The sequence below is a fragment of the Lytechinus variegatus genome, chromosome 4, assembly GCF_018143015.1.
Source record: "Lytechinus variegatus isolate NC3 chromosome 4, Lvar_3.0, whole genome shotgun sequence".
Lineage (NCBI taxonomy): Eukaryota > Metazoa > Echinodermata > Echinoidea > Temnopleuroida > Toxopneustidae > Lytechinus > Lytechinus variegatus.
Genome location: NC_054743.1, coordinates 46,883,600 through 46,910,981, shown reverse-complemented (window position 1 = coordinate 46,910,981; position 27,382 = coordinate 46,883,600). Strand labels below are relative to the sequence as shown.

General features: G+C 38.2%; 1 protein-coding gene across 1 annotated transcript in view; it reads right to left on the bottom strand.

The window, feature by feature from the left end:
• The window catches only part of LOC121414186 (intersectin-1-like), a 60,991-nt gene extending 34,089 nt beyond the window's left edge, over nt 1-26,902 (bottom strand). Inside the window, exons 1-22 of the mRNA XM_041607260.1 lie at nt 26,735-26,902; nt 25,445-25,525; nt 22,719-22,782; nt 21,512-21,681; nt 20,517-20,666; nt 19,537-19,609; nt 15,452-15,625; nt 14,160-14,629; nt 13,243-13,340; nt 12,042-12,094; nt 11,391-11,502; nt 10,304-10,453; nt 8,946-9,086; nt 7,350-7,437; nt 6,657-6,796; nt 5,933-6,090; nt 5,223-5,407; nt 4,232-4,270; nt 2,442-2,492; nt 1,725-1,790; nt 840-1,264; nt 19-200 (exon numbers count right to left, since the gene is read on the bottom strand). Of these exons, the coding sequence (XP_041463194.1) occupies nt 19-200; nt 840-1,264; nt 1,725-1,790; nt 2,442-2,492; nt 4,232-4,270; nt 5,223-5,407; nt 5,933-6,090; nt 6,657-6,796; nt 7,350-7,437; nt 8,946-9,086; nt 10,304-10,453; nt 11,391-11,502; nt 12,042-12,094; nt 13,243-13,340; nt 14,160-14,629; nt 15,452-15,625; nt 19,537-19,609; nt 20,517-20,666; nt 21,512-21,681; nt 22,719-22,782; nt 25,445-25,525; nt 26,735-26,801 (3,137 nt within the window). The 5' untranslated portion in view covers nt 26,802-26,902. The remainder of the gene's footprint in view (nt 1-18; nt 201-839; nt 1,265-1,724; nt 1,791-2,441; nt 2,493-4,231; nt 4,271-5,222; nt 5,408-5,932; nt 6,091-6,656; nt 6,797-7,349; nt 7,438-8,945; nt 9,087-10,303; nt 10,454-11,390; nt 11,503-12,041; nt 12,095-13,242; nt 13,341-14,159; nt 14,630-15,451; nt 15,626-19,536; nt 19,610-20,516; nt 20,667-21,511; nt 21,682-22,718; nt 22,783-25,444; nt 25,526-26,734) is intronic.
• Between the last annotated feature and the right edge of the window lie 480 nt (nt 26,903-27,382).

The following is a 27,382-nucleotide window of genomic DNA, read 5'->3' as shown; positions in this document are numbered from 1 at the left end:
GTATCAAAGAGTTCTTACGTCTTTGTGTCTCCAAAGCTGGCCCAAGGGGCATCTGTCTTGGAGATGGTGCCGTTCTCTGGCTTCCTGGGCGTGGTAGGCGGGGACGGTAGTTTCTCCGCATAGTTCTCCGGGAACCATCCCGTCTTTCCGTTCAGTTCCCCTCCAAGCCAGCCAGGTTCACCCCCTTGGTTCTTACCAACCTGTTCCATATACAAAAAGAAGGCTATCATTCAAATTATTGACCTTGGTTATATTCTTTTTATTCGCTAGGGTACAATCCTTTATTTAAGGTTTAATTCACAAATCAACGAAGGAGATGCACTGTGAACATGCTTGATGTACACATTTTTCTTTATGCTTATTTGTGGTTAATTGCAGTTGCTGGGTTCCCAGCTTTTCAAGAAAACATCCCCTCATTTTTCCCTGATGAAGTCTAAAAATTCCCTGATAATTATTTAAACCCATTCCAAGTTTACCATAATTTCTAAGTTGTTGCAGTGAATTACATGTCATTCTGACTACCGTGCTTTCGACTTTTGGACTGATCAAAATTCCCTGATTTTTCCCTCATTTGAGGCATTTTCCCCTGTTCTGAGGTATGTTTTATCAAATTCCCTGATGGGCTGGGAACCGAGTTCCTTAGTTCTTTGTTTATAATTTTCACTGTGTTTTTTTCTGTATATGTTGTTCCTTTTTTTTAATGCCCAATCATTAATGGGGTTCAAATTTCTGTGCATTCTAATGTGTGCTCTTCCTGAAAACCCTCTATTTGTTGAGCCGTTTTCTGTATCGCACTACTACTTAATTTTAAGAGTACAGAGTACAAAATAGCTTCATACCAGGATGATGTCTCCTGGCTTGATGGACAACTCATCAGGACCCTCCGCATCAAACTGATAAAGGGCTTTATACTGCGAAAGAACCGTCTTGAGATTTTTGGGAAGTGGGGCCGGTGTCGCAGCAGCAGCGATCTTCGCCCCCGAAGGCTGTCCCTCCACTTCTTTCTTCTCAGGCTGGGAGGCAACGACGGCCTCGACCGTTGGTTGAATCGTAAGTGGACTCGGCTGTGACGAGGCCGTCGGGGAGGGTCGCTTGACTGTAGATGGCGCTGTTACTGTTCGTGGTTGAGGTGTTGGCGTGAAAGAAGTGGCAAGACTGGCAGGGCTTGTTGTGGTAGTTGATGATGTTGCTGTTAAACTACTGGAAGTTGTGGACGATTGTGGCTTGAAGGGTTGACCAAAGTCAAAGGTGGAGTTGCTGAAGTCTGAAAGTGGGTTGTTAATATTTTGAATATTTTAAATTTACTTGTACTGCCACTTGAAGATAACATACTACTACTTTCACTTAATTATTTCATTGTAAAATTCAATAATGTATTCAATCCATGTTCTTTAAGACACTAATTTGTTACATTCTTATTCATCACTATTGTTATTGGTAAAACCAATCATTTGTTTCATAACTAATGTAATAATTTATCATTAATAAATTCATTAGTTACATGAAATTTATTCATTCATTCAATTACTCTGAGTTTTATTCATCCCTTCACTCATCGGTTCTTTTCTCCTCCTCCATCCTCCACCCATCCCTCCCTCCCTCTATCCATCCATCCATCCATCCTTCCTTCCATCCATCCATCCATTAAATCATTCAATCAATCAATCATTCATCCCCTCATTCGTTCAATCGCTTATTAACTTTAACAGTCATTCACTGTCTACCTGCAAAAGCTCCAAATGGATCTTTCTTCTCCGAATCTGATTTGGTTGATTGCACTGAGCCAGTACCTGATCACGAGAGAGCAAAAAACGATAAATATATATCAATAAATGTAATAAAATTTTGTTAGAGCTGGGATGCACAACACAAATCACCGGGTTTGATCACAGTTTATTGGGTGACTAATTCTTGCCTTTAGGCTGGCTGGTCACAATTCAACTTGTTACATGGACATCTTATATTATATTTACTCAACCCGATGGACCTAGAGTACCCTGATGGAAATCAAAGGCCCAAATTTACAAAGGTGGTTTTATGCAGATTTCCTGTATTTGTCCAATACTGATGCGCACTTTTGTCACAGTGTGCCAAATTGACGCCTGTTACCATGGTTAGATACGCTATTTTATTCATGAGTCCACTGTTTGAAGAGTGGACTCATTAATTCAAAACAGTGGACTCATGAATCAATTAGTGTGGATAACCACGGCAACAGGCGTCAATTTGGCGCACTGTGACAAAAGTGTGCATCAGCATTGGACATGGACATTTTTAATACACGCGGTAAAATAAGTGTAATATACAGTATACAGGAAATCTGCATGAAAACCATGGACTCAACTGTGGGTTTTCAAAACCACCTTTGTGAACTCTGGCCAATTGAGCATCGTGTACGACACCCAATAAAATTACAATGAAAACTGTTAAACTTGAGATACCTGAGAATGCGGCAAATGGGTCGTTTGGATCGGTTTTTATGACTTCATTACCTGTCAAGAGAGAAGAAAAGGGGAGAGAAGTGTCTTATATCCATTGGAGTATTATACAACCATCACACAATTCAGACTCGGAGGCCCGTATTCTGATACCACGTTTAACTTAAACTCAGGTTTAAAGATGTGGTTTAAGTATGGGAAGCCAAAAGTATCAAGATTTTTAATAAGTTGTATGTTTCTTATGTTTACTGTGCTCTTTTTTGATTCATCGATGGTGAAGACAATCATCTATTTATACTTGCTAGACAATTATGAATGATTTGAGAGCCAAATGAGCTGAAGTATGATATCTTTACTGTTAGTGATTTATGTAACAATTGGCTATCCATACTTAAACCACAACTTTAAACCCGAGTTTGAGTGAAACCTGCTATAAGAATACGGGCCGGAGTGTTTAATGTTGATTTTCAAATTTAAACAGCAACATGAATCATGATTGAAAACCAAATTACAAAACGCAGAACACAAACACAATGAGGGGTGCACTGTTCAGTGTTGGAAATATAATGCTGATGATCCGTCTTTAACTTTTCCACGCTTATTTCGCAATTTGACCAATCACAAGGACAATTCTGACACGTATTTGTGAAGGCTTAAAAATAATAATAACAGCATATTTACCCAGTGTAACCACTTCAGTTAAAAAAAAAAAACTGTTCTCCCAGTGGGCCCTGCTATTACCATTACCTGGCTAAGCTAGGCTACCGATTCAGGTGCACATAGTTTTTGAGGAATTATATCCTGTCGATACCCATTTACCTCATCTGGGTTGAGTGCAGCACAGTGTAGATAAATTTCTTGTTGAAGGAAAACATGCCATGGCTAGGATTTAGAGTCAGAACCACTAGACCGAGACCCGCCTCAACGCTGAGCAAATTCATGGACGTTTAAAAATCAATCTTGTTCAGTGTTGCTTTTGTTGCATTCACGATGTTGAGGGTCGTAAAATCTGAGCTGATCGCGTTTCAAAGCGTACTTTTTGGCGCTTCAATTTTCCTATGAATTGCGATTTAAAAGATCTTGGTAATTTGCTTTTCAATCACAATTCTTGTTGCTGTTTAAATTTGAACCCCAATCTAGACCTATCAAAGCTATAATGTTATTTTGAATGATATATCTTGTTTCATTTCATCCTGCAAACAAAAAGTTTCATTTCCACTGCCCCCACCATATTTGCCACACTAGAAATATGCCTATTGTTATGCGATCTTCAAAATAAATCAATGTTTAGATATTGAAAAGGTATCTGTACATGTACATGCAACATTTATATAACACGTAATACAAATGTTTGAAGCGCTGCATACTATTAACCGGCTTTAGCAAGGCTATCTTGATAGGAAGCTCGAGCATTCAAGGAATTCCTTCATATGGGGTATCCATTTACTACACCTGGGTGGAGAGTGGCAAATACAGATAAACACCTTGCCAAAGGATGTGAGTGCTGCAGTGGGATTTGAACCCTGGACCTTGTGGTTCAAAGTCCAGAGACTTATCCACGGAGCCACAACACCTCTTTAGCTATAGCACAGCTATCTTGATAGGACACTCGAGCATTCAAGGAATTCCTTCAAATGGGGTACCCATTGACTACACCTGGGTGGAGAGTGGCAAATACAGATAAACACCTTGCCAAAGGATGTGAGTGCTGCAGTGGAATTTGAACCCTGGACCTTGTGGTTCAAAGTCCAGAGACTTATCCACTGAGCCACAACACCTGTACATGTACTTACTGTCAAATCCTGAAGAAAAGGGATCATTCTCACTTGAGCCTGAAAGGAAAAAAAGAAATAAGAAGCAATAATGGCCCAAATGACTACATATATATATATACTCAATTGTTTCAGAAGATGTGCAGTAATTAACTTAATTGGACGAGCCCTCGTCTGTGAATGTTCTTAACATTCAATGGCAATATATTGATTCCTTTTTAAAATAGTCATTAGGTTATAATATTCAATAATTTCAAGTTATAAATTGCCCTTTTTTCAAACACGTCACTTTGTATTTTTCTAGTTTGATATTAGTGCAATTATTAATTTCAAATGTAAATAACTGAGCAGCGCCCTACTAAGTGTAATATTTCAGCATTTTTCATGATACACCCTGTTTGTATAAATGCATATGTTGTACAGTATTATGTGTGCCACCAACGTATTTCTCTATGCTATCATGGACAATAAACTATGAACCGATTTAAATAGAAACAGAAATATGGCGCAATGTACATGTACAATACTGTGGATCAAAATCATTTTCGTTGTCATCGTACTTGAAATAAGGTAAAACATTCAATTAAAATCTGAATACAATATTACTAGCATTTATTTTCATTTCCACAATACAACATTATTTACTGTAAAAGAAATCTATTATACATCTTCCATTTCAATGGGGGAGTGTTCAAGGAAAGGATGAGTTGATTAATCTGACAGTTACCACAGTAACAGCTAGTCACCTGACATGTGTTTCTCAGCAAATCAAAGTCAAGAAAAAATGTCAGAATTGACAAAATATTAATAAAAATTTCATGAGAGGATTTTATTAAAATCCTCTCTTGCCAACAATACTCCCTGGACCATGTATCACAAAGTTTAGAGACGGATCATACAGCTGATGTTTAAAGGACTGCACCAACGCAATCAATTGTAAATCAAGCCTTGCGATCAGTTGCAATTGCTTTGTGTAACAGGGGCCATTATGTAAAATGAAAAGGAACCTCACCAAAAGCAGCAAATGGATCAGCTTTCTTGGCACCTTCCTCTTGTTTCTTCTTCTTCTCTTCCTCTTCTTTCCTTCTCTTCTCTGCCTCTGCGTTCTCTTTCTCTGTTCGCTGCTGGGCTAACCTGATGGCATCGAACTTCTTCTTACTCTCGTCCTCCTCCTTCTTCTTTTGCAATGCTTCTTGCCTGAGGACAAAATTGCCATAAAATACAGCTCAGCAAAACACTACTCATGTTGTTCAGTTATGGCACTACAAGTTGCACAATAAATGAAACATGGATTCCCATATCCCAATGTATATTGTGATACAACCATTTGTGATGCTGAGCACACCCCCCCCCCCTAAAAAAAAAGCTGTTTGAGAGCTAACAGGAATGATGTATAGTTATCATATTTGAATACTATCAAAGGGGTTGATACACTTTGTTGCACAATCACTAAACCATGGTTTAGAATAGCAAGTAACACATGTTTAATTCAAGAAATAGATTATATTCAATTAAAAAGAAGAGAGTTGATTTATCTGCTCCTTAACATTCAACACGCACAATGATCTCAAGACCATGGACCCTTCGCAGAAAGAGTTGTGTTTGATCATAACTTACAAAATCAAAAATAAGTGTGAAATGTGTGATTCCAGCTGGATAAAATCAAATTTTTGTAGGATTGCAACTCTGTCTGCAACATCTCCCAGAAGACAAAGCATTTACCTTATTCTTTCATTCTGTTGGTTCTGTTTAATGAGTGAGAGCTTCTTCTGGTCCTCAAGGCGTTTCTTGATTGTGCTGAAATCGGCCATCTTGGCTTTCAGCTGCTTCTGCAGCTGATCCGTCTCGTTTTGCTCTCTCACCAGGTTTGCTTTCAATTCCTTCAGTGAAAGAAAGGACAGCTGAATGAAATTAATTTCTGAAGCTGTTAAACACACAAAATCATCATCAAGATTGATTACATCTGACTTGAGATTGATTTCTAGCTCTCGAATTAGAATTGCCATAAGGTAAGATTCACATCAGCATATACTTGTCTGCATGGACAGAAACTGCTATATACTTTGAGCAAAAGCAGATCTTGGCATAAAGACTAGCAAATATAAACTTGCTGTTGACCTTCTGTACACAAGTCACAGCCAGGCTGGATATTCAGACCACTTTCCTCCTGTGAAGAGTTCAAACAGCAAACCAATCGTTGACCGGGGGGGGGGGGGGGGGAGTGCTCCAAAATAAGTTTATTACCAACGCGCACATAATATTAAGCTGCAGTGGTGCATTTTGAAACATGCTACTGGGAATTTAAATTCGACTTTCTGTCATGCTTGAATCATTGCAAAACATCCCCCATGTTCCATAAAAATATGTATGAATAGCATGTGCTATATTTTATGATGAATATGCTCTCTGCCCGTTCAGCTAAAACACTGAACCGTATTTGACTTACAGCAAGTTTTGAATGGTTGGAGTCCGTGTCTTGGAGACTGGCAGCGGTTTTTCTCTCCACCTCCTCCAGAGCAGCCCTCATCCTCACAAGAGTCTTTTGTTTGTTGTCGTAGCTAGTCATCACAGCAGCGTATGTATCCGCTGTACCAAGAAAAGAGAACATAGGTTTACAGAAAAACAGGCAGAGTATACGTAAGAGAAGCAGAAGGAGTGTCAGACAAAGATAAAACGATGGGAAGATAATACCCCGGAATGGACAGGCTTTAGGCTAAGTGATATAGTGAGGAAAGTGGAGGAACAATACGGATGGCAATATTTGTCGCGAGGTCGCGCGTTGCCCATGCGGTTTATTGAAGTATGAGGCAGATAGATGTAAAGAAGAAAGATAGCTAGAGGTGATTTGTCGGAAGTCGGAGCTGCGTTTCTCCCGCAGGGAGCCCACAAGTGGCATTTCATTACCAATTCACTGAATAAACGTAATAAAAAGATCGAGTGGAAATTGGTGAAAGTGGCCATTAGACTCCTGGTAATTAAACCGAATAGCAATTTCGATCTGTACTGGAAATTGCACCAAAACAGAAAGGGGCCGTAAAGATTGAGCATTATGAGGATAGCCCAAGTAGATTCTTGCTGAACATGCTTAAGCCACGGGAGACATGGTTTGATTGTGGTCATAATAATTGTGTTTACTCACAGACTTGGGTGTTGATATTAAGTTTCTTAGCTTGGACCTGTAGTTCATCTTTCTGTTGAGCTCTCTGTTGCTTCAACTGACGTAACTCCTGCAAAAAGAGAGACAGAGCGAGAGAAAAAAATTATTCCCCTTTTTTGTAAATCATACTTTCAATACTTAAGTTTCAGTTTCAGTTTCATTTATTGTTACTGCTTTCAATAGCATATACAGTTTGAAAAAGGCACTGTAGAAATCTTTAGATAATCATAATCTAGTAAAAACAAACAACCTTTTCATTCACATCAAAAAAAATTCTGCCTTTTCTGTCATATTTTCCTAATAACAATTTAAACAAAATATATCAGCTTTTTTCACGTATGATGAAACAACATCAAACTTCTTTTTTTCAGTCTTTAAATATGGTGCTCAAAACACTCAAGCTCATACATAATGTAAATGCACAAAATATTTGCTTCGAGTAAAAACAAAAAGCAAAAAAAAATAGAAAAAAAGAATTATCCAAAGTTGTACATATATTCGGAAAGACATACAAGATGTAAGTATCACAACATCCTGATTTCATTAGGTCATTGTGAGGCATGCTGAATTTTCTATGAATGTTTTTTTGCCAGTCTGGACAATTCATTTGACTCTATTCATTTAAAAAAATATATGATTTGTCTGCATAAAATGTTAACACACAAAATTGTAAAATTTCTGCAATGCTACACATAAAAAAACGCTACTCATGCCTAAGTGAAATCCATGATTTATACATTTGTTTATTATCGCTGATAATGCTACAACATATGAAAAATACAATTTATTTCAAAGTAATATCACAGACAGGATATAGAAGTAGAGTGTGAAGTTGGCTTAAAATTATGCCGACTACAACCAGATGGTCCCTGTAAAATACCATACCTCTGACAATTACAAAGAGTTACGATTGATCCGATCAATCTCAAAGGAAATCCATCGATTTTTTCTACAGGAAATTTGCAGAATGTCCTTCTACACAAAGAGAAGCACAATGAAGTTTCAAGAAAGAGAAGCATGTATAAATATCCATCATATTGAGAAAATAGTTTGAGCAAACATCCATTTTTTATGTTGACGTTGCTGGCTTTCCATAGTTGTGGTTGATCAGATCTATCATAACTCTTTGTAAGACGGAGACCAAAAGTTGATTTGATTGATTGAATGGTTTATTTATTTCAATATTCACTGAAAATAGCAGCCAAAGGCTGAATTACATTCAGTTGACAAATGGTTTACATACAGACATTTTAAAAATATACAAATTGGAAAAAAATAGCCAAATATCAAAATTGTTCTACAAAATAATAAAACATATATGAAATAAATTGAAATACTCAGCATATGAGAAGAAAGCCTCAAAGAATAAAGTACATGGGAAAACATGTTGGAACGAAAGACGGAATGAAAAAGAGGAAGACAGGAACAAAGTTAAAAAGTTTGGGTATTTAACAAACATGGAATAAAAAACCCCCATCGGTAATAGTAATTATAATGCAACAAATGGAAAACTGAGGAAGAAACAAATTATATTGGAATACGTGTTTTTAAGATTTTTTTTTTGATAGGGAGACTCACCTTTATTCTCTGCTGGAGATGGTCTATCTCGGCAACCTTGACATCCCTATTCTGTCCCATCAGTATGATTGACGTCTGGTGTTCTTTCACATTGTTCTGACTCTCACTGATCTTTTTATTCAGCTCGTTTTTCTTGTCCTCCTGTAAGAGAAAGCATCACCCAAATTTCGTCAAATATTCTAAGGCATTTGTTAAGCAAAAGAGACTAGCGTCATTATCATTACTATCATTAACATGCGCATTATCAGTATCATCATTATCATCCTCAAGACTAAAGTTACCATCATCAGTATTATCATTGCCTCTATCATCATCATCACCATCATCAACACCATCATCCTCATCACCACCAATGTACATGTATGACTCAATGTAAATGTATCACTAATGTTTAATATCATCCTGCACATCACCCTCAATATAATCATCATCATCATTAACCTCATAATTTTCATCATCATCACCATCATCATACATGTACCATCCTACTCAACATCATCACCACACCATCCCCCTCCTACTCCTCATCAACATCACCACCACAATCATATCCCGAAAGCCACTATCGCCACAACTATCATCATCAGTGGAGCTTCATGGCCCAGTGGATTAATCTCTGGACTTTGAAACACCACAATCATATCCCGAAAGCCACTATCGCCACAACTATCATCATCAGTGGAGCTTCATGGCCCAGTGGATTAATCTCTGGACTTTGAAACAGAGGGTCGTGGGTTCAAATCCCAACCATGGCGTAATTTCCTTTAGCAAGGAATTCATCCACAGTGTGCTGCACTCGACCCAGGTGAGGTAAATGGGTACCAGCAGGAAGTAAATCCTCAAAAAGCTGTGTGCACCTGAATAGGTAGCCTAGCTTAGCCACGTAATAATTATAGCAGGGCCCGTTAGGAGAACAGTTTTCAGAACTGGAGTGGCCATCCTGGGTAAATATACCGTTATTATCATTCCATGACTAAACCACTGTCTAATAGTTATTGCCACCAAACCAAAGTATCATCAACATCACCATAATGTATAGGTGGGACTAAACATAAATCTAAATTATCTGCTGCTTGCTTGAGTTCCCAATTTACACCACTATCATTAGCATCAATGTCACAACATGAATGGAGATTTCAATTCAATGCCATCCTCATCATCATCATCATCATCATCATCATCATGAACACCTAAGTCCCATTTCCTTCTTACAATAACAAATGCAAAACTTCTATAACAAATTTACTATCAGCCAATCAGAGTGAAGGATTTCAGTAGCTTTTAACTGATACTGCAAATTTGTTATTATATCAAGTTTTATGAAAGAGGCTCCTGAAATGAAATTATCTGTTGCTCACCAGTGTTTCAATTTCACACGCTAATGTCTTGTTGGTAGCCTTGAGGTGACAAACCTCCTCCTGGGACTTGATCCGTTTGGCTTCCAGTTCTTGTCTCTTCTGTCTCTCAATCTCCATCTGCCTCTGTCTCTCCAGCTCTCTCCTTGCGGCCTACAAATAAAATTCAAAGATATCACTACATGTATTTGCTTTATAATTGTTTAATTTCATTATTCTTAAAAATTAGGTAATATGTACAGTACAAGTAGCAGTCGTAAAAGCAACAGCAACATTAATAGTTACAAAAGCTGTAGTTACAGGATAGTATAGTGGTAGAAGTAGTAGCAGTAGTACATGTAGAAGTAGTAGTAGTAGTAGTATAGAGCAGTAGTAGTAGAAGTAGTAGTATCAGTAGTAGTAGAAGTAGTAGTATCAGTAGTAGTAGTAGTAGTAGTAGTAGTAGTCGTACTACTAGTAGTATTAGTAGTATTAGTAGGAGGAGTAGTAGTAGTAGTAGTAGTAGTAGTAGTAGTAGTAGTAGTAGTAGAAGTAGTAGTAGTAGTAGAAGTAGTAGTAGTAGTAGTAGAAGTAGTAGTAGTAGTAGTAGTAGTATAGTAGTAGTAGTAAAAGGAGGAGCAGCATATATACATGTATGTGTAGTAGAGAGCAATGTGAGACACTGGGCTTACCCAAACTTGACTAACATTGCCTGACATATCAATGATGTGTTTTTTACCAAATAACATCTTTTCCAGGATAGTAGACAAGTGGTGTGTGTCGGTGCATTCTCCATGTATTGTGGTGCTTTCCCCCATCGACTTTGTATACAGAATTTGTATGTGCATACATGTATGTAATTTGTAAACTGCATGCTAGCCAGACTTAAGCCAGGTAGGGACCGACTTAGATTTAAGAAAAAAACTTAGCCAAAAATAGTAATTGAAAAGCAAAGATGGCTAGGCATTTTCACTTCAGCAGAATACTGAGTAAAAAACTTTAAATTATGGTTGATGTATGGGATTGGATACCGGCCAGGTCCACTAGTGGCCATGGGAATTGAAAAGTCCCAAGTAGTAGTGGAGATAAAACCCAGCCCTGGGTAACTCACCTCTCTTTGCTGTTCTAACTTTAACCGTTGGGCTTCTCTCTCAGCTTCAATTTCTCTTTGCTTCTGCATCATTCTCTCCAACTCCAGCTGCCTCCGCCTTTCTTGCTCTAACCTGTAATCAGTAAAATAGCCTAGTTATCAAATTGGCAATATTAATGCTTCTCAAAATGAAGTATGATGACAAATTCAGACAATAATTCATGATTCAAGTGGAAAATTTACCTGCACATTACATAGATTTTGATAAATATAGAAAAAGAAACAAATAAAGGAATGAAAACCATCAAGAATATTGACAGAGTAACATATTTAAGTTTTGATGCTCACAAAAGAGCAGTTCTTCCATATGCCATGTGATATGAATTCGATAAAATGCCACCCCCCAAAAAAAAATAATAAATTAACAAAACAATAAATAAAAAGATAAATATTACAAATAAATAAACAAATAAAATTGTAGTTGCACATTCATCATCCCATAAAAAAAAACATTTTCAGATTCATTCCTCTAATTTTCCAAACATTATTTTTTGAAATTTTGCAATTCATTATTCCGTTACAAAAAGTTGAGAATTTTGAAGTTTGAAGGTTTTCAACACACCCATTGAAATTATATTTCCCTTTATTATCAACATTGCTTATGATATTTACCTTATTCTTTCTTTCCTCTCCTGCTCTTGCTTTTCAATCTCCCTTTGCCTTTCCTGTATTAAAACAAAATAAATAAAGGATCAATGAGGTGATACCAGGGGGGCTTTTCATTAAACAAAAGTCAGTGATTTTTCACTACGTTATAAGCTACCAGAATCCTTGCATCTGATTGGCTCAGAGCATATTTGTCACTAGATATCACTATTTGTGTCATGAAACACTCCCTCAGAAGCTTGGATAAATAATGAAGTGGGTGCTCATGTATACCAGGGGAGCGTTTCATGAAAGGATTTTTATCCGACAAGTCCTGTTTTATCCGACAGTTACCATAAGTAACAGTACTTCTGAGCCAATCAGAATCAAGGAAAGTTGTCAGATCTGACAACTTGTCGGACAGAAATGTTGATAAAACGCTCCCCAGGGGAGCATTTACTGCAACAACCAAACATCCAACATGGATATCAATGGGCGTCGTGGTCTAGTGGTTACGAGTCTTGTCTTCCAATCAGGGAAACATGGGTTCAAATCCCAGCCTTGGTGTGTTTTCCTTCAGCAAGAAATTGATCCACATTCTGCTGCACTTAACCCAGACGAGGTGAATGGAATACCCGGCAGGAATAAAGATCAATGAAAGTAGTTGCAGTAAACACTGATTTCACAAGAAAGTCAGTAAAACCAGGCTTAATTGTCACTATATCATCGAAGATCTAGATCTGGTACAGTTTCATAAACTGAACTTTGTTAAATCTTGAATTCTACGCTGAAAAATAATCACGCTGGAGATCAGCAACACAGATAAGCGTACGTGGGACAGTGTATTATTGCTTTGAATTTCGGCCCGACACTTGATCCGAATCCTGTGCTTATTTGCTAATTTCTCAGCAATTACACAATATCTTCCAGAATCCTTTGGCACAGGATTTTTATTTATACAAATAGACACTTTGGAGGTAATTTCATTGGATTCTGTATGAACTCATTTTGAAAATATCACCACAACTGGCATTTATCTTTGAGTGAATGCAATGAGCACTGGGAGGAATCTTGAACTAAAGCCAGAGTGATAAAATAACAACAATGCGCCTCAAAATACATTATATCTAGATTAATTGGGCAATATAAATGCCTATTATTATATATCCCTACATCCCATGATACAAGAACCCTCCATCTAATCTGTGAGCAGGGTCTCTTTTCTTACCTTTTCTCTTTCTTGGACTTCTCTCAGCGCTGCCCTCCGTCTTTCAAGCTCCTGCTGACCTTTCTCAAAGTTCTGTCTCTTTCTGTCTTCAAACGATACTATATTTATCAGTAAGAAAAAGAAGTAATCATTGGTAAAGCTCACCATGAATGAATATTTCCCTCATATAATTGTCACGTTTATCTTTCAATTTTCATCCCCATTTTGATTTGAATATTTTTTTCACACACGCACAAAAAATCCCACTCGATTTCCATTTTAATTCTACAATTTTTTATTTCACAATCGTAAAATTTTACCTGTTTTCCTAAGTTTTCACCCCAAGGCTGCAAGCTTCATCAGACCTAGGTCATATTTATATTCTATCCTATTTGTATCCTCTCCTATTTCTATCCCAATCCACAAGCCTAGTGTCAGTTTCTTCCGACATTAGACAGTGTAGGCAGGGTTGGCTGGAGTGAGAGATACTGGTGTTAAATACACTCCCCAATAATTCTTTTAGAAAATGTGAAATAGTTGACAATGAAGGGCAATACTACGAAATACATTTCTTGAATATTTTCAGGTATTGCCCAAGAGTATCTCAAGCATATTATTCAAGCATTTCCTGTCATTCCCTGTATATCCCAAGCACATCCCAGCATTAACAAGTTACAGTATGGCATTACGCAAGAAAGATGACTGTTTTTCTTCATAAATGATATACCCATAATTATCATTGTTGATTTGGCACAAAGGAAGGTCAATTGCTCTATTGGAAAGTTGTCTGGAAGATGTAAAAATTGAATAAAGGCCTATACTTTTGTACAGAGTAAAGCAAAATGAAGCTGAAATTATGCTGAAAATACAAAATCACAAAAAGCTGAAATCAAAGGTGAACTCTCACGCGTTTGCAGACGGCTTCATGAAACACATACCAGGAGTGAATTTCTTTTCTTCTTCTTGAGGCTGCTGCTCGTCCACACTCTGCTGCTTGACAAGGGCAGGGGAGAGAGGGGCCCCCATTGCCCCAAATCCTCCCTGAGGAGGCATAACACCTGGCATAGCACCAGGCATTGTAACACCACCGGGGGCACTACCAGCACCCATCATCGCCCCTCCCATGGGAGGCATGCCACCACCCAGGGGTGCAGGAGGCATACCTCCCATACTGGCCATCATGCTCGGGGTGGGCATGGCGGGAGCCGGAGCGGGGGTAGGGGGTGCCCCTCCCGCCCCCGATGAGGTCAAGCTGGAGGAACGCCCTCGCCGGTAGGAAGGGGGTACGAGGTCAGGTGGTAGCTTAGCAGGGAGAGGTTTCCCAGCCTTGACCAGGTCAACAAGGTGAAGTGCCAGACAGAACTCCTCACAAGTCAATCTACCATCGTTGTCGACATCAGAGAGACCCCTAGAAATGCAGATAAGACAAATTAGTGAAATTACGCATTGCAGGCATTCTCATACTTTTAATACATGTAGTTCTTTGGATATTCATTATTATTTTCATAATTCATTAGTATCCTTCTGAATAAATGTACACCTACCAGTACATAATTCAGAATAGAAGAAATTTATACAGTGCAGTCTATGGAGAAACATGTGCATGTGTATGTTTATTTTATTTCAGGGTGTTTTATTACAATTAAATCGAGCTGCATTTTTCAACTCTCGCAGCACTATTACTATGATAAGAACTCAGGGATACTGTTAACATTTGATCCAGTGTAAGGACAGGATTGAAGACGTCACAGGATTAGGAGTCAATATATTGAAATTTGCCGAAGTCAACAAGGAAAACCGTTCAGTCACTGCAATCAGGGTGTATGTGATAGAGATAAGAAGAGGGACCTGCATCACAATGATTAGCGATTAATCATGGGGCTCATTTTTACGATTGATCACACAAAGAACCAATGCAATCAATCATAGAAATTATCCTAACAATCAACTGTAAAACTCTTTCTTCATGCTGCAGAGCCCAGGGGGGGGGGGGGTGTTTCACAAAGATTTAAGTATGACTTAGGTCGCACTTAAACGTCGACGCGTACATTATATGCAACGCGCAATCTTATTGATCAATACGCAGTAGTGCGCGTCCTCTTGGCATGATCTGACCAATGCTGTCATGCCTTTTATACTGCGTGCAACACGACATTTAAGTGCGACTCTAAGTCATACTTAAATCTTTGTGAAACACCCCCCTGAACTACCACATGCTCGAGATACTAACCAGATCTGCGCAAGGTGGGCCTGTCCCAGACCAGACTGGACCAGGACATTCCTAGCCTGGGCTCCTGTCAGGAACCCGCTCCTCGTCCTATCCTGGGTGTTGAACATCTGGGTGAACTTGAGCTTCGAGTTATGAGGTACACCCCAGTCGGCATTTATAGAGGATGACCGTGCCCTGTAACAAAACAAGACAGAATGAACTTAGCATGAAAATGAGAATTTAAGACAATCGGCAGGGCCAGATAAGCTCTTAACTCTGCAAGAGAATTGAACTGAATCGATACCTGTTCATGCCAAATTGTAACATAATACATAGGTATTGGGCGAAGTATACTGGGCTATAGATGATTGATGCAAATTGAGGGCATTTTACAGTTTTCATATATCACTAAACCCCAAAGAACAGGTGAAGAATCAGATAGGGACAGTGCTTTGTAGTAAAACTTTTGTATATTTTTGAAAAAAAAAGTAAATGAATAATCTACCAGCGAATGGAATTGACCAGGAATAAAAACTGAATATTTGTTTTCTTCTTTCCATCAAACACACAATTCAAAATTGTTGCTCCTGCCCCCCTCTTGCTACATTACCAACTGTTTATGAAGCTGTTTGCACTAAAAAAATGAACAGCGTTGAACCCCTCCCCCTTGCGAGGGTGTGCTTCAGAAAACTGTCCACATTCCCATTCCCTTCCTGTGCCATTTCCTGATTCAATCATGCACACTGACTCTGGCGACAATTGCTCCTATTCCACACACTAAATGGAATGACCAACTTCAACCCTCAGTTTGACACTAAACCCTACCCTAAACCTACATATAACCCTAAACCCAACATAAAATCCTATCTTAGATGACATTAAGCCTGTCCGGAGCAACTGTCGCCGGAGCAAATAATGTGTCACTGCTCTGTGACATGCTACAATGCAAAAAGCTTGAGAGTGCTAGTTGTTCTACATTGAATGCAGAATGCAATTCCTAAAGCTACATGAAGCAGTGGGCCATTTAATAAAGCTGTTCCGTAGTTACGCAAGACTTTGCACACGACTGGCTGACCCTTTTTTGTGCTAAATAAGACAACCCAAACTTTTCCTCTCAGTGTAATGGGGGTGAAGTTTCTATAAATAATTCTCATAATAATAATATCTTGAGAAATACCAAACTGATCATTCAAATGCTTGTTTTCAATGAAAATGTTATTAAACCTCAAAAGATTGGAATGTTTGTTATATGATTGTTATTAAACAAAAAAAGACTTGATTTCAAATTATTGAGAATTTGATCAAGGAGAAGAAAGGGTCACCAGCTGCACCTAAGTTGTGCGTAAAAGCTTTATGAAATACCACCCTGAGAATGCTACAATGAATGAAGCTGAAATGAGTTTCCATGAACCATGATGCACAGAGTTCTGAACCCTGATTTGCAAACAAAAGCCCAGCGCACACGAGGCAACGCGATTGCACTAAGATCCACTTGCAACAGAATCGCAGAGTGCGTGCCAGCCTGCAACACGACGCGGCTGTGACTTGATTTGCTGCCAACGAATTGCAGACCCAATCTCAGACATTTGACAAGTCAAATCTTCCTGCAATACGCCTGTAATTTGATAAATGCAGACAATCAGATGTGTCCTAGAAGATGATTTCACAACTAATTTCCAGAGCTGATGCAGTAGAGATGAACTGCGCATAATAGAGAGGCGCCATGGAGATGCAGCGTGTAGTAGAGAAGTTGCAATGTGTGAAGTTGGCTGTGATGCGATCGTGGGGAGATGCACTTGGCAACTGGTTGCAGAATAGATCTTAAGCAATCGTGTCGTATAGTGTGCACGGGCTTCGAATGACATGATCGAGCATAATGCAGCGATGGTGAACTTTGTATGTGAACGGACTGAATCATGTCTATTCCTACTAAATTTCAAACATGTACAATTCAGATGAATCCATTTTGTTTGCATTGACCATCACATACATGTACATGCATTTCAGGGCCGTGCCTCTCAAATTGTTGCAACAGATCCAATCCATCTCAATTATGGAAAGCCCAAAACACCATTATTTGGAATGATAAGTGTGATGAAAAAAATCTATGACCATATGTAACAGGCATTGTCTTTTATATTTATTTTTTTCATTTTTAATATTTACTACATTTTATTAACGGTCAGCAGCAAATTAAGATTTACTCTTTTTGCGGCTGCTATCCTCTCAGTATACATCTATTATTATAAGAAAAAGGTATTATATTATTGTTTTTTTCTTTTTTTTAATTTGTCAAGTTAGACCTCTTTTGACACTGTCGACCTGGAACACAATAAAAGCCTTGAACCTAGCCTGAACTCTTTCGCAGAGGCTGCAGATTTTGTCCGAGTTGCCAATACAAGTCTGATGCTGTTACGGGAATCGTCAGCAATCTGTCTGATGCGGAAGACCTCACGCAGTGGCTTTTGTAGCCACTGCCTACAAGTATACACCTCCATCTTGCTGAAGTTGTTATCCTTTCATTGTCTAGGATTCAGTTCATGTTTTTTTGCAAAAAAATATCCACCGGACATAGTCGAAAAGAAGAAAAAAAAGACCTAATGCAAGACTGGAATGTTCGCAGCAACTCGGTGTAATCTTTGGCATCGGACAGACTTTTTGCTTGACAGCGTCAGACTGAAAAGGCAGAGACAAAAGCTGCAGCCTCCACTGAGATTATAGGCTACCCTGAACCAAGCTGATGATGAAAGTCAAATCTCATGCAGTGATGGGGGAAAGGGGATCAGCAGGCTACCTTGGAATAAAGTGGTATTTATGACTGCCATAACCTCCAAGGGTCAATGACCTCAGCATCATAGGCCGCATTGACCTGATATCAAAGTGTTTTAAACGGAAGTCTGGTAAACATTAAACACATGAATATCACACCAACAACACAACAAAATGGCAATAGTGGGGCCCGTTTCATGAAACTTGTTTAAACAAAAAATTTGCAAATACTGAAATGCAGAACTGCCAACCTCAACAAAAACATTTCAGTATTTTAAAAAGTGAAAAATCAGTATTTTCAAAGAAATACCATAGGACAAAAAATAAAGCTGGAACTTAAGAAATCAGTATTTTGCATGAAACCATCAGTATTCTTCTTATTTTTCCATACAAAATACTGAACATTCACACTGGCACTGGAAACCCATCAACTCGATTGGCTGAGAGTGAGCTTGTCACTGAAATGGTGCACTTGTTATAAACAAGTAATCATGAAACGAGACCCTGATCATAAACAATGATAGTGAGCAATATAAAACAAATGCACATCTACCCATACAGGTGGGTGTTTCATAAAGGCTGTTCTTACGTTAAGAGCAACTTTAAGAACGACTGGTGATCCTTTTCTTGCGGTGAATGGTATACACCAAAACATCTACTGGCGTTATTTTAGCGCATGAGTAAGGATTGCCAGTCGCTCTTAAAGTCACTCTAAACTTAATATGAAGAGCTTTATGAAACACCCTCACCCCCAAGGGCTTGATTTAATCCGAGCCAACCATAGGCAACAGCCGTTGGCGCCCTTTTGACTGGCCATGATTCCCCCTCTTACATGTACAGGGCAGGGAGATTTGTTGCACCTTTTAGTTTTAACCATAACTGTAATAAAAAAAAAAATGCCCTATAGGAAAGTGGCCTTGCCCTAAAACTTCAAATCAACCTAATTCTCAGAAAACTTATTTTTTTCCTAATTCAAAGTTGATGTGATGTCAGCCATCTTTGATTCCCCAAGTATTCAAGCAAATGATGGGATACCTTTTACAGGTCGATAAAACCCAATAAATCTTAAAATCTGTTTAAATCAACCAATTGTCATAAGACTCAGTTTTTGAAGGTACATGCAATTTTAGCAATGGGAGATCCCCAGCCCCGAGTCTTCAGGCAAATGTCTTGAAAGGAAACCTTTAATCCTAGGCTAAAAGCAATTTTACAAATTGTAGTCCAAGCAAATTCTCAAAAAACCTTTTCCCCTCTCTAATTTGGAGTAATTTATTGTAGTCTTTGGGGACCCACGTCCCAAGTCTTCAAACAAATGAAAGGAGACCTCTCTCTCTCACCTCTCTGGCGAAGAAGCCTGCACTGCAGTAGCTCTTGCCATCGCATTCTGCTGGGCAGAGCCGGCTCCAAAACCTGCAATGAAAAGATTCAGATCATGACAACATACATGCATACCAAAAGAAGAGTGCAAAGTTGGAGGGAGTTTGGGGGAAAATCACTGAAAAGGAACCCATCTCTGTATATGCTTTAAAATGATTATGAAGGGAAAGATAACAAAGTCACATCCAGGAGAGTGTTTCATCCGTGGACGTCAGCACAGAGGATGATAGTGTGGTAGGTATCACGGTACAACATGTATCTTTCTTGGGCAAGTGTTGGTCCTGAAAAGGACCATCCAAGTTTGGGTGGCCCTTTTCAGGACCAACACTTGCCCAAGAAGGATACATGGTGTACCGTGAGACCTACTGCACAATTCTTCTTTGCTATAGAATCCTTCAGAAGTTGCAGAGGATGATATTTTGCTTTTTGGGTGCTGCAACAATAGATGGCCTTCCCCATGAACAAAGGATAATCCTCCGTGCTCATACCCATGTTTTCATCAACATTTGTTGTCCGACAAGATATCAGATCTGACAACTTTCCTTGATTTTGATTGGCCAGGAAGCACAGTTCCTATGGTAACTGTCTGATAAAACATACATTGTCATATCAAACATCCATGTCATTTCATGAAGCACTTCCTGCATACATATTTACATAAACATATGCTCTTTACATTATAATTAAACTAGGTATCACAAAATCATTCTTGATGTAATTATTGATCGTTCTTGCATGAAAAACTAACAAATTTATAGAAAGATTTGCAATAATAAGAACTGATCAATCATTTTAAAAATTATGCTTGACTGCTGCAAACAATAGCAAAAATATGTTCCTTGGACTATTCTGAACTCATTGACTACTGTATTCTGAAATTCTCATAGGCTTGTACAAGGTTCATCCGGTTCTAGTAGGCAATACGTTAATTTGGACGTACCTCCCATATTTGGTGTTGGTCTGTTAGGTAGAGTGTTGAAACTGCCCGGCTGCATCCCCTGGGCAGACATCGCTGGAACTGCCATCCCCCCTACACCTGGCATCCCTCCTGCAGGCATGGTACCAAAGCCTGTCATTGGTCTTACCATTCCTGGAAGCACAAAGGGAATGGTGGTGATGATCGGAGAGAGAGAGTTCTTTGATTGATCAGGTATTTGAAATGAAATCTCAGTTTCACACAATCAAGATAAACGAATGAATTACCTACAGAAAATTTTGTTCATTATTGATATTCTAGGTAGTGGCAAAGTTATGGCACTTGCAGTGGGGGGTCCGAGGGTAAAGAGTAAGCAGAATTCACTAAGTGGATCAGAGAACTGATGACATCCCAAGACTGTCTGAACATGCCATATCTCACCAATTTGGGTCAATAAAGTATATTATCGTATGTTATTAATTCATTTCTTTGGCCTCAGCTGTGCCTGGGAAGCGAAAAGCGATTTGAATCACTATGACCCACAGGTCTGTCTTCTCAATATAACTGATTGGGGAAGTGCATGTAAACCTCTAGACCGGGGTTTACCTACTACTCTTATTCGAATAGTTCAGCGGGTTCTTAACGTGCGAAGGTGGTGACTCTCCTCTACACGAGGCCTCCTTTTAATGTCCTATCCAAGGGACAGAGTGCTTTCCACTGTAACATAGCACATAGCATGCATCTACAGAACAGGGAAGGGCATGTTTACATATAAACACAACGCATGCTTCAGTCATCTGCCCGGGGTGGACTCGAAGACTCGAACCCACAACCTGTTATTGACAGGGAGACGGTTTAACTCACTCCTACAGTACACAAAGGTGCTTGAGCATAAAGTGGTATTTGCCGAACAGTCGTTCATAAAATATTTTGTAAAGTCATATATAATTTTAATGAAAGATTTTAAAGAAACAGCTCTAGGGGTGGACTTCCCTTGGAAAGAACCTGTCAACACTCACCCATCGGCTGGACCCTAAAGCCAGGCATGGCAGGAGCCGGGGCCTGCTTCAGACTGGCCGGTAGGGTCCTCGGAAGCTCCCCCTTGCTCAATTTCTTCTTGATGAGGTACATGGCGATGGAGAACTCCAGCTTGTCAAGTTTTCCATCAGAGTTCATGTCAGATAGTGTCCTGCAAGCATACAAACACTAGTAAATATTATAAAGAGAAGGGTGCTATGCATTGGAACCCGCCATACATTTTTTTTTGTTGGAGCTCCAAAGTTTGTGTTAAAGGGGGAGTGAACTGTGTGTGGTCTCTGATTGACTGTGTGCTATAAATACAGTCTTAAAATATACTTTTTCAGATATCTACTAATACTACAGAGAATAAATTGACCTATAATTTATTTGTATAGAGAAACTAAAATGTTTTGAGAGAAAAAGGAATTGTCTTGATACTTGGTTACATAATTATTGCAGTATAAATGCATTGAGTAGTTAATTAACATGTTATCATTCAAGTATATATTACTAGACTACACTAGCATTATGGGTCAGGAAACTGGCAAGGTATAGCTCGTTGAGGACTCGGGATGGCGCTATTGGTTTGAATCTGCTTTAAATTGGAAAATTTCCAAGACTATCATGTGAAACAAAGTGTTATTCCTTCCTGAACATCTGGTAGTACTATTCTCAAGATTGTTTAATGTTTTTTTTATGATTCAGCCAAGTTGGTCCTTATTGTCAAATCTGTAAAAATTGAAATATTGTATAATTAAAAAAAAAAATGCGAGGGGTTTCATTGACTCTCCATTTGCATGTCACTGAGTTAAACATAAAACCTGTTTTGCTAAAAATAAGCGAAACTATTAAAGGACATAACTTAACATACATGTATTAAACATCCAAATTTGATTTTAAAAAATCAGGGTTAATTATATGCATGTTTTTTTTTTTAAATTGAATCAAATCAACCATTTCTAGGATGGACTTGACCTTAACCTTTCAGGATGGAGATGGGGGGGCAGAAGTGGAAGGATAATTGAGAGAGAGAGAGAAAGAGGCAGAATAAGAATAAAGGAGATTAAGGTCTAACAAGAGGACAAAGGCCCAAGAGAGAAGAGGAAGAGAAGTGGAGGAAAGACAAGAGAAAGAGACAGAGAGGAACGTTGGGAGGGGAGGAAGGGGAAAGGGAGTGGGGGAGGGGGTTAAGGGTCACTTTCATACCATATTTGGCCAAGTACTTGTGGCGGCAGCCCTGACGACATGAAAAAGCCTCTAGCAGCCTCACCTGTAGAAAATAACATAAATGATATAGAGAAAAAAAAATATTTTTACACATACTGTACAGGGGAAAATACATATCCTGGGGCTGTGAAACAAATATGTATTGTATAGACAAAACATCAAAGCACTTAATGATGCATAATTATTTCTTAACAATGGTTTAGTTTCATAATTTTTACAAATAACAAATAGAAACTATCAATTTCAAGACATCTATAGGACATGTAGTGTAGTCTACTCTCAATCTCAGGGAAGTACATAATGATAATGAATAACTTCCTAATCTTGAGGCTACCCCAAGTGATCTTTTTTGTATTCCAAACAGCGACAGGGAAAGCCAAGAACACAGTTGCAAACTATTCTTGTTGAATTCTTGTCTTCAATTTTTTTTCTGAATCCCTTGTCTTTTTTTACATTTTTAATAAAATTCTTCCAGAAAGACACTATACTGTATGGTGTGAAAACATTTTCAACAAAACCATTTCTATTGAATATGTGTACATGCTTGAATGTGACAACATTGCCTGAAGGCTGGAAAGGAGCGTGTGTTGAAAGTACATGTACAGTGTACAAATTGTACATACATGTGTTACATGTACGTACATTACCGATTCATTAGAGCATTCAAGGAATTAGCCTGGTTATGGACAATCAAGGAAAGCTGGGGGAGAAAGATAAAACCAGAAATGATAAAGACCGAAGAAAATAGTTTTTTTTTAGGACAGATTGATTCAACATCTTTATCATACAGTACCATACCTTTTTGTGCCACAAATCCAGAGTACTGTACACATAGCATATACAGGCCTACTGTATACTACACACATATATAAGTACTTCAATGCGCTCAGACAAAAAAAAACAACGTATTTCGAGGGTTGTGTTTATGGTCTGAAAATTGCCCGATTCTGCAATAAACATTATAGAGTACTGAACTTCATTATCTACCCACACACATGTACATGTAGTACATGTTGGTATTTGAGTTTAATGATAAACAACATTTATAATCTTTGTAGGTTGGCATGGTGGAGTTTATAACGTGGAGAAGGTTTAACAACATCTATCTAGTTGTACACAAGCCCAACTTCATCTATAACAGGTACATGTATGAACCTAGATGAGGGGAGGATATACCCATGGTGTGCAAACCCCTTTCCTGTAATCAAGGAAATGAATAACTCTGAAGGAAACATCTACAGTAACAGCATCACAAGTTCCACACAACAAAACTGTTCACCGATCAAGTTACAGAAATCCATCTGCTTATCAACTCGGACATCAGTCTAGGGTGGGAAAACTGTGCCACTTGATCAATCGCCTGAAGACAACTGTTCTGAATTATACATTACTTGTATGTAGGACAAAGATTCGTTCATACAAATCTTTACTAGCCCAGAAATGTGAACTATCAATACAACTGTGCCTACATGTATAATGTTCACAAATACTACATGTATATTTGTATTTTCACCCTTTTTGTTTTTCTTTTTTGGGCAAAACAACATCAGGCATAATGTCTAGGATGTGTCCACACAAACCTATAACCCAAAAATGTGAACACTACCTGTGCTACTTGATCAATCGCCTGAAGACAACTGTTGTTCTAAAGTATGTACATTACATTCATGTAGGACAAGGATGCGTTCATACAAATATTTACTAGCCCAGAAATGTGAACTATCAATACAAATGGACCTACATGTACACGTTTAATGTTCACATTACTATTTTTTCATTTTCATTTTTTTTCTTTTGGGGCAAAGAAGCATCAGACATGGCACCTCGCACTGATACACAAAACGTTTTCATCCCAGGATAGCTTTGAAGCTGCTGAAAGGGATTACTATTCAAGATTCAGGGCATAATGACAAGGATGTGTTCACACAAACCTTCAACCCAGAAATGTTATCACTACATATTACATACATGTGTATGTAAACTGTAGTGGTTAATGTTTCTATTTTTAAAGTGTTGCATGCTTTTTACCCAACACTGGCAAAAATACCTGGAGGGTGTTCCTTGAAGCTTTTCTTCATACATGTATACACAGACAACTGACCAGAGACCCTTTCTTGTGAGCAATAACATAGACCAAATTTTTATTGATTATGATTAAACAGCACCTAAGAAAGGATCACCAGTCATTCAACTTCATGAAACACAGGTATTTTCTGATCACGGTAGATCAGGATAAATTTGCCGATTAAGAGAATTTGGAGGGGGGGGGGGGGGTCAGTCCTTCATGTACTATAGATTACAGAAGTGATAACATCACAAACAAAAATCTTCATTTTAGCATTTCAGCGTTTATGATACCTTATTTTGGTAGAGCATGATTAAAAACCCCCCACTAGCACTTTTGGTGGGAATCGGTCCATGGAGGCCCTAGATACGAACTCATGAATACATAATTAGTCCCATTGAAGTCAGTCTATTGGCCTGGATGTAAATGTTAGGAACCAGTCCAATAATACAATGACTTCAATGGGGCTACATGTACTCATGAGGTCCTACATGTATCTTGGGGACCAATGGACCGATTCTCACCAAATTTGTATTGTGGGAGTTTTCATCATGCTCCACCAAAAATATGGTGTCAAAAACGCTGGTATATGCAAAAGTGAAAACTGATGACGTCACACTTCGGTACTCTATAAACTCACCAGTTATAAAGCCATTGACTGGCTTGAGTTGGTTGAACTGATTGTCATGCTTTGCTCTGTCTTCTGCTGTTATTCGCCAGTCTACAGGTCAGGAGCAAGAGAGGGGAAACAGAGAAATTATGCAAGTTTTCTATAAACACAAACTTTATAAACTACATGAATTTTCAATTTCTGGAAGTATTATCAAAGGTAAAACAAAGTGGTTGCAGCAAGTAATTATTTGATGATAAAATCTTTAAAAATCAGTTAAATGCCACTATATTATCACAGATCTAGCTCCAGTACATTTTATAACCTTATCTTTGTGAAATCATGAAATTTTAGCTTTTGATCCCTAACACAAAAAGGCATATGTTGGAAAAGGTATTAATATTGTTTTGAAAATTGTCTGATATTTTATGGAATTCTGTGCTTACTTTACTAAAGCAATTGTACATTTTTTTCCCGAGCCATATGGCACTTTTTTCATTTATGCATACAAACACTTGTTATTGGATCTACATGTATGTATTTGAACTCATTTTGAGATAATTACCACAACTTTTACATAGTACAGTATCTTTAAAATGAATAGAAAAATTTGCTAAAGGACAATTTATATTCAATGTTATCTATACAGTACATTTCAATAATTAATGTATGTAGTTTGGGTATGTGGCTTGGCCTCAGTGAATCATTTCACTTAATCGGTGGAAACAATTAGGAATATGAAAATGATTGTTCTTCAATAAGTACAACACTGAAGTATAAAGAAAACATCAGAAAAAAGTTATCAATTTCTGCAGAAATACATAGAGTAGGTTTCAGTATCAGTTGCCATATCAACATCCTATTTCCTTTGTGATGAGCATGTGTTGATAAAACAAATGATGCAATATGAACTTGCAGTTTGCAATGAAGACAACATAACATGTTTCTTTGATAGTGAACATAATGTACACTATACATCAGACCATATCATGAAACGAATCGTCAGTGGTTTATCAATGTTCGTTATAAGCTATGAAAATCCTTGCATCCGATTGGCTCTGAGGAAAACTGTCCATGAAAACCATAATACTTCATTAAAAAAAATGATCTGCTATAAATATTGAAAAATGCCAATCACTACATGTAATATCCAGAGTGTATACTGAATACCAATGATCCTCAGTATAGTTTCCAGGCCAAAGACGATGCATATTTTATACTTCCTCACTTGTTTGATTGATATTTAAAATGCAATGTCTTCTTCATATAATTTTTTGTTTAAAAATAATGAAATACTTTTCGTATTAAAAGACGTCTTACCTTGATGCATGCCCCCTCCCTGCATCATCCTGTGTTGGTAAAGTTTCCAGGTACCTAGCATACACATGGTAGAAAAAATAGCAGTCAGTCTTCAAATTCAAGCCAAACAATAATCACGATCAATTTTCTTGAGGCCGTCTATATTATTACATGTGCAAATATTCAGCGGTGATTCCACATTCCAATTCCCATGAGATGCTCTGTACTCCTCGTAGACTTAGGCCGTGACTACACACTCCAGAGCCAACAGATGTGATGCTACATTCTGCAGTATTGTCAAAACGTTTCATCCTTTCTTCGTTCATAAACCCACACCATACAAGGTGAAAATTTCTTGAGACACACTGTACTACCCAAACAGTGATGCCAACTGCAGTATGTCTCGTTAATTTGCTCACAAAAAAATAATTCTGCCCCTGCAATTTGAAGTTGTACAAAGGTTATCACGACTTGGCTCCTGTGTACAGTATGTGTACTTAATAGAACTACAGGAACTCTTCTTGTGCACCGTACATTAGAAGACATCACTGACCTAGATGACTAATGAGAGTTGCCAATCTTCGTATAAATAGCAGCAAGGCAGATAGTTACATCCTGAAAGGGGGGCTACTTCCCCCTCACAAATCATAGGTGACAGGTGTGTTAAGA